The sequence below is a fragment of the Cajanus cajan genome, chromosome 1, assembly GCF_000230855.2.
Source record: "Cajanus cajan strain Asha chromosome 1, NIPB_CcT2T_4, whole genome shotgun sequence".
NCBI classification, from domain to species: Eukaryota; Viridiplantae; Streptophyta; class Magnoliopsida; order Fabales; family Fabaceae; genus Cajanus; species Cajanus cajan.
Window position 1 is genome coordinate 17,612,696 of NC_138517.1, and position 13,141 is coordinate 17,625,836.

The 13,141-nt window shown below is 35.6% G+C and overlaps 1 protein-coding gene across 1 annotated transcript; it reads left to right on the forward strand.

The window, feature by feature from the left end:
- Positions 1-737: 737 nt before the first annotated feature.
- LOC109813311 (ABC transporter C family member 10) lies at positions 738-12,914 on the forward strand. Its single transcript, XM_083075997.1, has 11 exons — positions 738-3,229; positions 3,471-3,791; positions 3,869-3,955; positions 4,153-4,737; positions 4,817-4,981; positions 5,180-5,474; positions 10,920-11,134; positions 11,221-11,526; positions 11,601-11,664; positions 11,746-11,985; positions 12,350-12,914. The coding sequence occupies exons 1-11, from the start codon at positions 1,139-1,141 to the stop codon at positions 12,460-12,462; spliced, it is 4,482 nt and encodes a 1,493-aa protein (XP_082932123.1). The 5' UTR covers positions 738-1,138; the 3' UTR covers positions 12,463-12,914.
- The last annotated feature ends 227 nt before the right edge of the window (positions 12,915-13,141 follow it).

A 13,141-nucleotide genomic window follows, 5' to 3' on the forward strand; every position in this document is an offset into this window, starting at 1 on the left:
AATAAATTAAAAATAATAAATACATAAATTAAAAATTATAATTTATAAATTCAAATCTTAAAGCCAAAAATTAAAATTGTGAATTAGAATAAAAATAAAAAATTAAAAGAAAAAGAAAAATATAAAACATAAACTATAAAAGTTAAATAGGAGAGAGAAGAGTTGGATAGGAGAGAGAAGATTGTAGATAGGAGGGAGAATTGGGTGGATAGGAGAGAGAAGAGGGTTTTGAAATAATATATTTAAAAGAAAAAAGTTAAGAAGACAAAAAAAAGGTGAGTTTTGGTTAAGCGGAATTTCTTTTTCCCATGTTAGACAGATGTACAACCAAAAACTTTCTTTTATTAGAGCTTCTCCGACGCTTAGTTGCTTAAGTGAATTTTTTAGTTTTTTTTAGTGGACTCCTTTATTCCATGTAAGATTTAGGATTTTTTACAAAATATTGTTCCAATGATAAATTTCTTATTTAAGTTCTTAACTTAATTATGGAGCCTATAATTAATATATTTTTCTTCTTTTTCAATGCAATATATCCTCCATCAATTGTCATCTTACAGTAAAATTATATTTTTTTATTCCTATTGTCAGTTAGAAGCAACTCCCTGTGCCACATCACTGTCACATCAACTCTGGCTCACTTTATGGGTTGCTTAAATTTTGGCAGAGTTGCCATAATTTAAGCAACCCATAAAGTGGGCCAGAGTTGATGTGGCAGTGATGTGGCACAGAGATTACTTATAAGCAACCCACGTTGAAGATGCTCTCAAGTGTAATAAATAGATACAGACAGATGCTTACACTGTTATGTTTATTATATTGAGTTAAATGCTGTAAGATTTGTTTTTCTACTTAACCCAATCACATTCCAATTAGTATGTCCCTGTAGAATTCAACATTATGAAGGGCCAAGGATCTTTCCTACCTTTTTGATTCACATTCTTCTGCCACATCTCTGTCTTCTAATTGCTGTCTTACTCTCTTGTTTATGGAGTATGGACCAATTGTTGCCATTTAACGTTCACTGCTGCTCCTCCTTTTGGCGGGTGCATGTGCAACTTGGTTTTTCATGAAGCTAACTGTTATGTAAGTTTAGAATTAACAAGTTGGTTCAGCATATAATTTCTTAATAATTAAAGAGATGATTTTATTCTCCTTGCTCTCAGGGTTTGAGCAGCAAAGAGAACCTACAATGATGGAGGAATTTTGGAGCATGTTATGTGGAGATTCTGATTGTCCTGGGAATGGAGGAAAGCCTTTCTGCTATGATTTCAATATTTTGAAAGATCCTTCTACATGCACCAACCATTTCTTCACCATTTGCTTTGATGTGTTACTAATGATCATGCTGGCATTCATTTTGATCCAGAAGTCTTTGTTCAGGCAATTTCAGGGTACGGTGGGGAGATATTCAAACTTGCAGCTAATTTCTGCTATAACCAATGGTTCTCTGGGGTTGTTGCATTTGTGCTTGAGCATTTGGAATTTTGAGAAGTTAAGGGAAAGCCACACAATTATCCCTCTTCATTGGTGGTTGCTAGAACTTTCTCAAGGACTCAGGTGCTTGTTAGTAGGCTTAAGTGTAAGTCTTCAGTTGAAACAACTTACAAGATCTTGGTTGTGGTTGTTTTCTCTTCTTACACTATTTGTTTCCACTATTTTCTGTGTTTTATCCATGTCTTATGCTATTAGTAGCAGAGAATTGTCTTTCAAGGCAGCTTTAGATGTTCTGTCTTTTCCAGGGGCATTCTTACTACTCTTGTGCACTTATAAAGTGTATAAATGTGACGACACTAATGGAGAATTTGATGAAGGCCTTTATGACCCTTTAAATGGCCACTTTAATGATGTTGATCCTGTTAACTTTGTAACCCCTTTTGCAAAAGCTGGATTCCTTAGTAGGATGTTATTTTGGTGGTTGAATCCATTGATGAAAAGGGGCCAAGAGAAAACACTTCAGGATGAGGATATCCCGAAGTTGCAAGAATCAGATCAAGCAGAATGTTGCTATTTGTCGTTTGTAGAACAATTGAACAAACAAAAAGGAAAAGAATCATTGTCACAGTCATCAATTTTGTGGACAATAATTTTGTGCCACAGGAGAGGGATTTTAATTTCAGGAATTTTTGCATTGCTCAAGGTACTCACCTTGTCTGCTGGTCCCATACTTCTGAATGCTTTTATATTGGTTGCTGAGGGTAATGGAAGTTTCAAATATGAGGGTTATGTATTGGTTATATCACTTTTCATTATAAAGATTATAGAGTCATTTGCACAAAGGCAGTGGTATTTTCGCACAAGGCTTGTTGGGATGAAAGTTAGGTCACTACTTACAGCAGCCATTTATAAAAAACTATTGAGGTTATCTAGTGCAGCTAGATTGACACACTCTGGTGGTGAGATAATGAATTATGTGACTGTGGATGCTTATAGAATTGGAGAATTCCCATTTTGGTTTCACCAGACATGGACAACAAGCCTCCAACTATGTATTGCATTAGTAATACTTTTTCGTGCTATTGGCCTGGCAACAATTGCCTCTTTGGTAGTGGTAGTTTTCACTGTGCTTTGCAATGCTCCACTAGCAAAGTTGCAGCATAAGTTTCAGAGTGAACTCATGGTGGCACAAGATGAGAGATTGAAGGCCAGTTCTGAGGCTCTTTTAAATATGAAAGTGCTGAAACTCTATGCATGGGAAACTCATTTTAAAAATGCTATAGAAAGACTAAGACGTTTGGAACTGAAATTGTTAGGTGCAGTGCAATTGAGAAAGGCATACAACATCTTTCTATTTTGGACCTCACCTGTTTTGGTCTCTGCTGCTTCTTTTGGGGCATGTTACCTCTTGAAAATTCCTTTGCATGCCAATAATGTTTTCACTTTTGTGGCAACTTTACGCCTTGTACAAGAGTCAGTTACATCCATTCCAGATGTTGTTGGGGTTATCATTCAAGCAAAAGTGGCATTTGCCCGGATTGTTAAATTCCTCAAGGCACCTGAATTGCAAAGTTCAAATTTCAGGAGTAGGTGTTTTGATGACGGTATTAGAGGCTCGATTTCAATCAAATCTGCTGACTTTTCATGGGAAGGCAATGAATCAAAGTCAACACTGAGGAACATAAACTTGGAGATTAGACATGGGCAAAAGTTGGCTATTTGTGGAGAAGTTGGCTCAGGCAAATCAACCCTCCTAGCAACAATTCTCGGAGAAGTTCCCAAGACAAAGGGAACTGTAAGCTTTTATTCCTTTTATTTATGTTCGTAGAAAACACTACTACTAAATCTTGGGGTACTTGAATTGGTTTTAACATTTTTGACATTTCTACTTTATACTCAAAAGTCAAAATTCATAGATTACACTACTACCAATTGGTTATAAAACACATGACTTCAACTTATTGTAGTGAAATTTTCCTGTCCTTCATTTAAGCTGTAATATTATGATGTTTTTAATCCTTTCTTTTGAATTACAGATACAAGTGTATGGAACATTTGCATATGTTTCTCAAACAGCATGGATACAAACAGGTACCATACGTGAAAATATTTTGTTTGGATCTGATTTGGATGCTCATAGATATCAAGAAACACTTTGTAGATCTTCACTATTGAAGGACTTGGAGCTGTTTCCCCATGGAGACCTCACTGAAATAGGTGAGAGAGGAGTTAATTTGAGTGGTGGTCAGAAGCAACGAATTCAACTTGCACGTGCTCTTTATCAGAATGCTGATGTATATCTCTTGGATGATCCATTTAGTGCTGTTGATGCACATACTGCCACAAATTTGTTTAATGTAATGACATCTTCCTCTCTTCACATACTATAATTCTGTATCATTTTTTACTCAAACATGGCTTTGAAACTTGGCAGGAATACATCATGGATGGTCTTGAAGCTAAAACTGTTTTACTTGTAACTCATCAAGTTGACTTTCTACCAGCATTTGATTCTGTTTTGGTAAATTCGTTAATCTTAGGGCATTGGTTATATGATTGTTCATTTTTTTTTTTTTGTTTCCTGCATGTAACTAGTAATTGTAAATTAATAATGAATGGAAGTTATTGATTTGAATTTTGTAATCATTAGGTTTATATCCTTCCTGTTTATCTCGCGTCTACTTATAGGGTGATGTTTTTTTCCCTTTGCTTTCACAGTTGATGTCAAATGGGGAAATCCTAGAAACTGCTCCTTATCATCATTTGCTGACCTCAAGTCAAGAATTTCAAGATCTTGTTAATGCTCACAAGGAAACTGCAGGTTCTGAAAAGCCAATGAATGTTACTTCTTCTAAGAGACATTCAACTTCTTCCAGAGAGATTTCACAAGCTTTCATGCAGAAGTTCAAAGCCGCAAATGAGAATCAATTAATAAAGCAAGAAGAGAGAGAGATAGGAGACACAGGGTTGAAGCCATACTTACAGTATTTGAATCAGATGAAAGGATATATATACTTCTTTGTGGCTTCTCTTTGTCACCTCATGTTTGTCATTTGCCAGATATTGCAAAACTCATGGATGGCTGCTAATGTTGATAACTCCAAAGTCAGCACATTGCGGTTGATTTTAGTTTACTTCTTGATTGGGGTTATTTCTACAATCTTCTTGTTGATCAGAACTCTGCTTGTAGTTGCCTTGGGTATTCAATCATCAAAATATTTATTTTTACAATTAATTAACTCCCTTTTTCGTGCACCAATGTCCTTTTATGACTCTACACCATTGGGAAGGATACTTAGTAGGGTACGTATTATACAATTTCTTTTCTTACTATTAATTGTAATGGAAGTCATAGTATTTTGATTGTCATTTTCTTGTTTAGGTGTCATCAGATCTAAGCATTGTGGATCTTGATATACCATTTATCCTCAGTTATATTGTGGCAGGTAGTATATACTTCTATTCTAATCTCACAGTTCTGGCAATTGTCACTTGGCAAGTCTTGGTTGTGTCTATACCAATGATTTATATTGCAATTAGCTTGCAGGTAATGAACAATTTTTTCTTTTAGATACTTAAATGGTGTCTTCTATTTGGATTTTAGCATTGAGAAAATCATCAAATTTAACTAAATAGTGCTCATTGTCCTACAGCTCGTCTTTGGATTTCTTTTTAATAACTTTTTAGTAGACTCCAAAATATCCACGGTTGGAGGGTAATTAATGTATTTAATTTTTGAAACTAGAGATACTATTTTTCCACTGCAAAAGAAGTGATGCGCATGAATGGCACAACAAAGTCTTTTGTAGCTAATCATGTAGCCGAAACTATTGCTGGAGCTGTGACAATCAGAGCCTTCGAAGAAGAAGATCGTTTCTTTGAGAAGAATCTCGGTCTAGTTGATATCAATGCTAGTTCTTTCTTCCATAGTTTTGCCTCGAATGAGTGGCTGATCCAAAGATTAGAAATAGTTGGCGCAGTACTTCTTGCCTCTGCAGCACTTTGCATGGTTATGCTTCCACCAGGGACTTTTAAATCTGGTGAGACTTTGCTATTTGGTCATTGTTACATGTCAAATGTCATGGCTTTGAGTATTATTACAATTTTCTTTAAATTATTTGCTTGGCTTGATTGAACTTTTTGCTACCCATGTTTCACAATTTTGCAAATTTTGTTGCACAACTTTTGAATTTGCATATTTTGTGACCCAACTTCTAAAATTCTACTCATTTGGTCATCACGTTTGTTGATTGTCTTACACTATTAATTAACTTTTGATGTGACAAGTGAACTATTGACATGATACATAAACCACTAACGTGATATGTTGACCGCTAACGTGATACATTATGTCACATTATCATCTACATGCCACTTCATCGATCCTCCTCAGTAACTAAGTGTGTCGCATCAACAATCAGTGTGTCACAACAATGGTTAATTGACAACATCAAATAGTTAACTAATAAGGTGTAAATGTGTGAAATCTTGAAAATTGAGTAGTAAAATGTGCAAATGCAAATGTTGGTGGCAAAATTTGCAATATCGTGAAACGAGTGGAATAAAGTGCTATTAGGCCTATTTGCTTCTGTTAATGCAGTAAAACTTTTCCTTTATTTTTTACTGCTATAATTATTTATGGTTGCTTGTATTAGTGGGTAAAGTTCTGCAGTAATTATGTTTACTTAGTGCAGTAGATAATATCTTGTTAGGTTTCTGATTTTAGGCAAATCTACACACTTAATGATGATGGGAACATGTGTTTTACTGACAGCATTTATGGGCTCTATGTATGGCTGTCATTTTTCATGTATTTGCCTTATATATGAATGAAAAACAAACAGAATAGTATGGTTGTTCAACAAATACGAAATTGCTCTGTTCCCTAACCTTTCCTCTTCTCTGTTTTATGGTTTGTATGGTTTTTTATATTTTATGCTTCCGCTGCCCATTACTTGTCTTAACAGTGGTATCGAGAGCATTGTTCTTATAGGTTGTGGGTCTGAAAAAAATTGAGAGGAGAGATTAAACACTTGTGAGTGAGTGATAAAATGGCTTCGGGGAATAATGGTGTATTTGCTGTTCCTCAATTTTCTGGGGAAAACTATCACATATGGATTGTCAAAATGAGATCATGTTTGAAGTCTTTTGGCTTATGGGAGTATGTAGATCAAGATAAGGAAGTTCCACCATTAAGGGCTAATCCTACCATAGCTCAAATAAAGCAACATGAGGAGGAGACTTTGAAGAAGGAAAAAGTTGTCTCATGTTTACATTCAGCTTTGACAGATGATGTTTTTACAAGCATTATGCATTTGGAAACAGCAAAACAAATATGGGACGAGTTGAACGAAAGGTATGCCGGTGATGAACGAGTGAGATCCATCAAACTATTGACTCTTAAAAGAGAGTTTGAAATGCTGAAAATGAAGGAAAGTGAATCAGTCAAGGAGTACACTTCAAAGCTGTCTCACTTGGTGAACCAAATGAGATTGTATGGAGAGGTGGTCCATGACCACAAGGTAGTCGAAAAAATGTTGATCAGTCTAGCCGTAAAATTTGAAGCCAAAGTTGCTGCCATTGAAGAGTCATGTGATCTTAAGAAACTAACCATTTCCGAAATGGTCAGTAAATTGCAAGCTCACGAGCAAAGATTCTCCATGAGAATGGATGATGTAACTGAAGGTGCATTTCAAGCAAGACACAAGGGAAAGCAAGCTGGTCAGAAAAATCAAAAGAAGCAAAATTATAAAGCAGTTGGTGACCAAAAGGGGAAAACCAAGATGGATGGGAGTAGTGAATCTGCAGCAAACAATCATTTTCCTCCTTGTTCTACATGCAAAAGAACAAATCACTTGTCAAAAGATTGTTGGTATAAGGGGAAGCCTCAAATCCAATGTAACATTTGCAAGAAGTGGGGACATAGAGAGAGGTACTGCAGATTCAGGTAGAACCAATCTCAACCACAACATGCACATCAAGTTAACTTCACCGATCAGCTATTCCAAGATGAAGAACACTTGTTTATGGCTGCTCAAACAAGTAGTTCAGGTTCAAATGATGTATGGTATGTTGATAGTGGGTGCACAAACCACATGGCGAGGGACTCAAGTCTTTTTACTACTTTGGATAGGGCTGTCCAAACCAAAGTTAAGCTTGGAAATGGAGATATTGTACAAGCTGAAGGAAGAGGTACTGTTTCTGTTCACACTAGCAAAGGTCCTAAATTTATTCATGATGTTTTATTTATTCCTGATTTGGATCAGAATTTGCTAAGTGTTGCTCAGCTAATGAAGAGAGGATATTCTCTTTCATTTAAAAACAATGGTTGTATCATATTGGATTCAAATGATTCTGAAGTTATTAAGGTTGAAATGTGTGATAATAGCTTTCCAATCAGTTTGAATCAAGTGAATGAATCAGCTCTTGTTTCCAAACATGATGATTCTGTTTTATGGCACAAAAGATATGGTCACTTTAATATGGGTGCTTTGAAATTTTTGCAAACTCATGATATGGTGAGAGACATGCCTATGATAGGTATTATTGATGATTTATGTGATGCTTGTCAATTGGGAAAAATGCATAGAAAGTCTTTTTCAACAACAAATGTCACACGAGCAAAAGAAAAATTGGAGCTTATTCACACTGATTTGTGTGGTCCAATGAGTGTTCCTTCTCTTAGTCAAAGCAAATATTTTCTTCTGTTTATTGATGATTTGACAAGAATGACATGGGTGTATTTTTTATCAAGCAAAGCTCAAACTTTTGATGTTTTTAAAAAGTTTAGAGCCATGGTGGAGTCTCAAAGTGGCTGCAAAATTAAAATGTTGAGATCTGACAATGGGAAGGAGTATACATCTAATGAGTTTAATGCATTTTGTGAAGATATGGGCATTGTTCATCAATTGACAGTAAGTTATACTCCTGAACAAAATGGAGTTTCTGAGAGAAAAAATAGAACAGTTATGGAGATGACAAGATGTTTAATTGCTGAAAAGAAATTGCCAAAATGTTTTTGGGCTGAAGCTGTTTATACAGCCGTGTATCTTTTAAATAGGCTGCCAACAAGAGCTGTTCAAGAGAAAACACCAATTGAAGCTTGGAATGGAGTGAAGCCCACTGCCAAACACCTGAAGATTTTTGGATCTATTTGTTATACTCATGTTGCAGCAGCAAAAAGATCCAAATTAGATGATGACAAAGCTGAAATGGGGATTTTCTTAGGCTATGCTGCAAACTCCAAAGGTTACCGGGTGTACAATATGAGGTCAAAACAGATTGTGATCAGTAGGGATATTCAAATTGATGAGAATGCATACTGGAATTGGGAAAATAATGAAGTTCAAAGGAGCACAAAAACAGAACAGTTAACAACCAATTTCGACCGGGAGCAAGTTGCAAATGAGAATAAAAATCAGATTGCTGAATCTGATTCTCCTGTGCTAAAGTCCAAGTCTTTGGCTGAAATTTATGAAAAATGCAACTTTGTTGTAAGTGAGCCTTCTTGTTTTGAAGAGGCTTCAATGCATGAAGAATGGAAAGATGCAATGAAGGAGGAGCTGGCCATGATTAACAAAAATGGCACTTGGGAACTTACTTCAAAGCCCAAGGACAAACATGTGATTGGCGTCAAATGGGTTTATAGAACAAAATTAAATCCAGATGGTTCCATCCACAAGCACAAAGCAAGGCTTGTTGTGAAGGGGTATTCTCAAATGGCTGGAGTCGATTATGGTGATACATTTGCGCCGGTTGCTAGGCATGAAACAATTAGATTAATTGTTGCATTAGCGGCTCAATATGGATGGAAAATCTTTCACTTGGATGTTAAATCTGCTTTTTTAAATGGAGTATTGCAAGAAGAAATATATGTTGAACAGCCTGATGGTTTTATTGTTGCAGGTCATGAAGAAAAAGTTTATAGGCTTCATAAAGCCTTGTATGGGCTGAAACAGGCTCCAAGAGCTTGGTACAGCAGAATTGATTCTCATTTTCTGCAAAATAATTTCAGGAGGAGCCAAAATGAGCCTACTCTTTATGTGAAAGATTGTGGCAATGGAAAGAAAATTGTGGTTTCTCTTTATGTTGATGATTTGTTGATTACAGGTGATGATGTTGATGAAATTGAAAAGTTTAAAATCAGCATGTTGCAGGTTTTTGAAATGACAGATCTTGGAATGATGAGGTATTTTTTGGGGATGGAAGTGCATCAGATTGATGATGGAATTTTTCTCTCACAGAAAAAGTATGCAAATGACTTGCTGAAAAAATTCAAATTGGAAAATTGTAATCCTGTTTCAACTCCACTTGCTGTCAACGAAAAGCTCTCCAAGGCTGATGGTGATGCAAAGGCAGATGTTACTCAATATAGAAGTTTGGTTGGTAGTCTTCTTTATTTGACTGCAACCAGACCAGATTTGATGTTCTGCAGTAGTTTACTTTCAAGGTTCATGCATTCACCAAGTTTAACACACTTTGGTGTAGGCAAAAGAGTGTTGAGATACTTGAAAGGTACTGCTGACTTTGGCATTTGGTATAGCAAAAGTGATGGAAAGGTTGAAGGTTTTGTTGATAGTGATTGGGCTGGATCTATTGATGACTCTAAGAGCACAACAGGATATGTTTTTTCACTTGGTAGTGGAGTATTTTCATGGAACTCTAAGAAGCAAGATGTGGTTGCTCAATCCTCTACCGAGGCTGAATATGTAGCTACAGCAGCAGCCTCAAATCAAGCTATATGGGTCAGGAAAGTCTTGACAGATTTGAGTCATGTGCAAATGGAACCTACTGTGCTATGGTGTGATAACAAGTCAGCCATTTCAATTGCTAAAAATCCAATTCAACATGGAAGAACCAAGCATATCAATGTCAAATTTCATGCTATAAGGGAAGCTGACAAGAATGGAGATGTTCAGTTGATGTATTGCAGGTCCGAGGAGCAATTGGCAGACATACTCACTAAGGCCCTTCCAAGTGCTAAGTTTAATGAGCTAAGAAGCAAGTTGGGAGTCCTTAAGAAAAGTTTTAAGGAGGAGTGTTAATGCAGTAAAACTTTTCCTTTATTTTTTACTGCTATAATTATTTATGGTTGCTTGTATTAGTGGGTAAAGTTCTGCAGTAATTATGTTTACTTAGTGCAGTAGATAATATCTTGTTAGGTTTCTGATTTTAGGCAAATCTACACACTTAATGATGATGGGAACATGTGTTTTACTCACAGCATTTATGGGCTCTATGTATGGCTGTTATTTTTCATGTATTTGCCTTATATATGAATGAAAAACAAACAGAATAGTATGGTTGTTCAGCAAATACGAAATTGCTCTGTTCCCTAACCTTTCCTCTTTTCTGTTTTATGGTTTGTATGGTTTTTTATGTTTTATGCTTCCGCTGCCCATTGCTTGTCTTAACAGCTTCCATCCGCAAACAATAGTATTATCTCTCTTGATGCAAGTTTCTTAATTTCTTTTTTTTTTTTCCAGGATTTATTGGCATGGCTCTCTCTTATGGCTTTACCCTAAACGCTTCCTTAGTATTTTTAATTCAAAGTCAATGCAGTCTAGAAAATTACATAATATCTGTGGAGAGACTGAATCAATATATGCATATACCAAGTGAGGCCCAAGAAGTAATAGAAGAGAATCGTCCTCCTTTGAATTGGCCAGTTGCTGGTAAAATAGAACTAAATGACTTGCAGGTAATTGGTACTTAAATGTGAATCATAAGTTCGTAAAAGTAGTCATTGAAATGAAATGCATAATTTGGTTTTTTATGCCAAGACAGATACGATACAGGCCTGATGGACCACTTATACTCCATGGAATCACATGCACATTCAAAGCAGGCCACAAGATTGGAATTGTTGGCAGGACAGGCAGTGGGAAGTCCACTCTTATAGCTGCTTTATTTCGTCTTGTTGAGCCAGCAGGTGGAAAAATTCTAGTTGATGGCATAGACATCTCTTCTATTGGCCTTCATGATTTGAGGTCACGTTTTTGTATTATACCTCAGGATCCTACCCTTTTTAATGGGACAGTTAGATACAATTTGGACCCTCTATCTCAACACACTGATCAAGAGATATGGGAGGTAAAACTGTGACATTCTTTTTATCTTTGCATTGCTACATAGCAAATGTATCCTAATTGTTTCTCAATATGAAGGTTCTTGGGAAGTGTCAGTTGCGAGAAGTTGTCAAAGAGAAAGGAGATTGCCTAAACTCCTTAGGTACACTTTCATCATTATAGTAACTATCTCACAAGTACTTTTTCCTAGTTATTAACGACTAGTAACAAAATTTTTACTCAGTTGTGGAAGATGGATCGAATTGGAGCATGGGACAAAGGCAATTATTTTGTCTGGGGCGTGCCCTTCTAAGGAGAAGTAGAATATTGGTGCTGGATGAAGCAACTGCATCAATTGACAATGCAACTGATTTGATACTACAGAAAACCATCAGGACTGAGTTTGCAGATTGCACAGTGATCACAGTAGCCCACAGGATACCAACCGTGATGGATTGCACTATGGTTCTTTCAATCAGTGATGGTAAATTGCATATTGACAACCACTTCATCTCCTTCTACAAACCTTTCTCATATTCATAATTCTATTTGCATTTTCTTATGTTGAAAATCGTGGAATTCATATGTTCCTAACTAGAACTATACCCATACCATTTTGTTTATTTGACACACACCATACAAAGGCATGTTGATTGGCAGAGGGTTTAGTTGCATTCACCAAGTTAATTAATAAACAATAAGGTAGTTGATGGATTTAATGATAACTTGTAAATTATGGTCTATGGGTTACTTGATTTTCACACTTGAATTTTTATTACAAAAAAGTGAAGAATATATTTTTATCATTTACTTGTTTTCTTTAAAGAAAGGGAAACTTATATTGACAGGAAAATTGATGGAGTATGATGAACCAATGAACTTGATGAAGAAAGAAGGATCGCTATTCCTGCAGCTTGTCAATGAATACTGGTCTCATTTTCAATCTGCAGAATCACATTAATGCTGCAAGAAAAAGAAAAACTGTTTTCTTTATGACAACTTTGTTGTCTATCTTTCTATGGTATTAGCAATAAGTCAATGAAGTGAGATAAGATGCTAAAGGGGATGGAAAGGAATTGGAGGAATGAAATGAAATGGTGCAATGCAAGTGTATTTGAATTTGTTGGATTAGAGTTGTATATATTTTTTTTTTTTCTTACCAAGGAGTATTTTTTATTGAACACGGGACAATCTCTCTTAGGATTTGATAGGTACTACCAAATAAGTGGACATTTCCTTCCAACTTGAGCTTAATACATTTGCAAGAGTTAAGATTCAATTCCTGTCCACTAAAGTTGGTAAGTGATGAGAGTCTCTTGTCACTCATATCAACTAAAGTTGATGATTAGAGTTGTATATGAGTAACATTGAAAGATTTAATTTAATAAATCAGTAAACACCAAATACGGTACATGAGAGATGGTAGAGTTGACCGATAGGTCCTTCACTAATTTTTGTGACATCTAAGTTAATTTTAACTTCATTATGAAAGTTAGTCATTTTGTTATACTCAATTATTAACTCTATTAGTTTTTTGAATAATCAACAATTATGTATTAAATTAGCATTTATTCTTTTTTTTAGTTGGTTGTTTTCTCTCCTAATTACTTAATATAGATTATAATGTAATATTTTGGTAC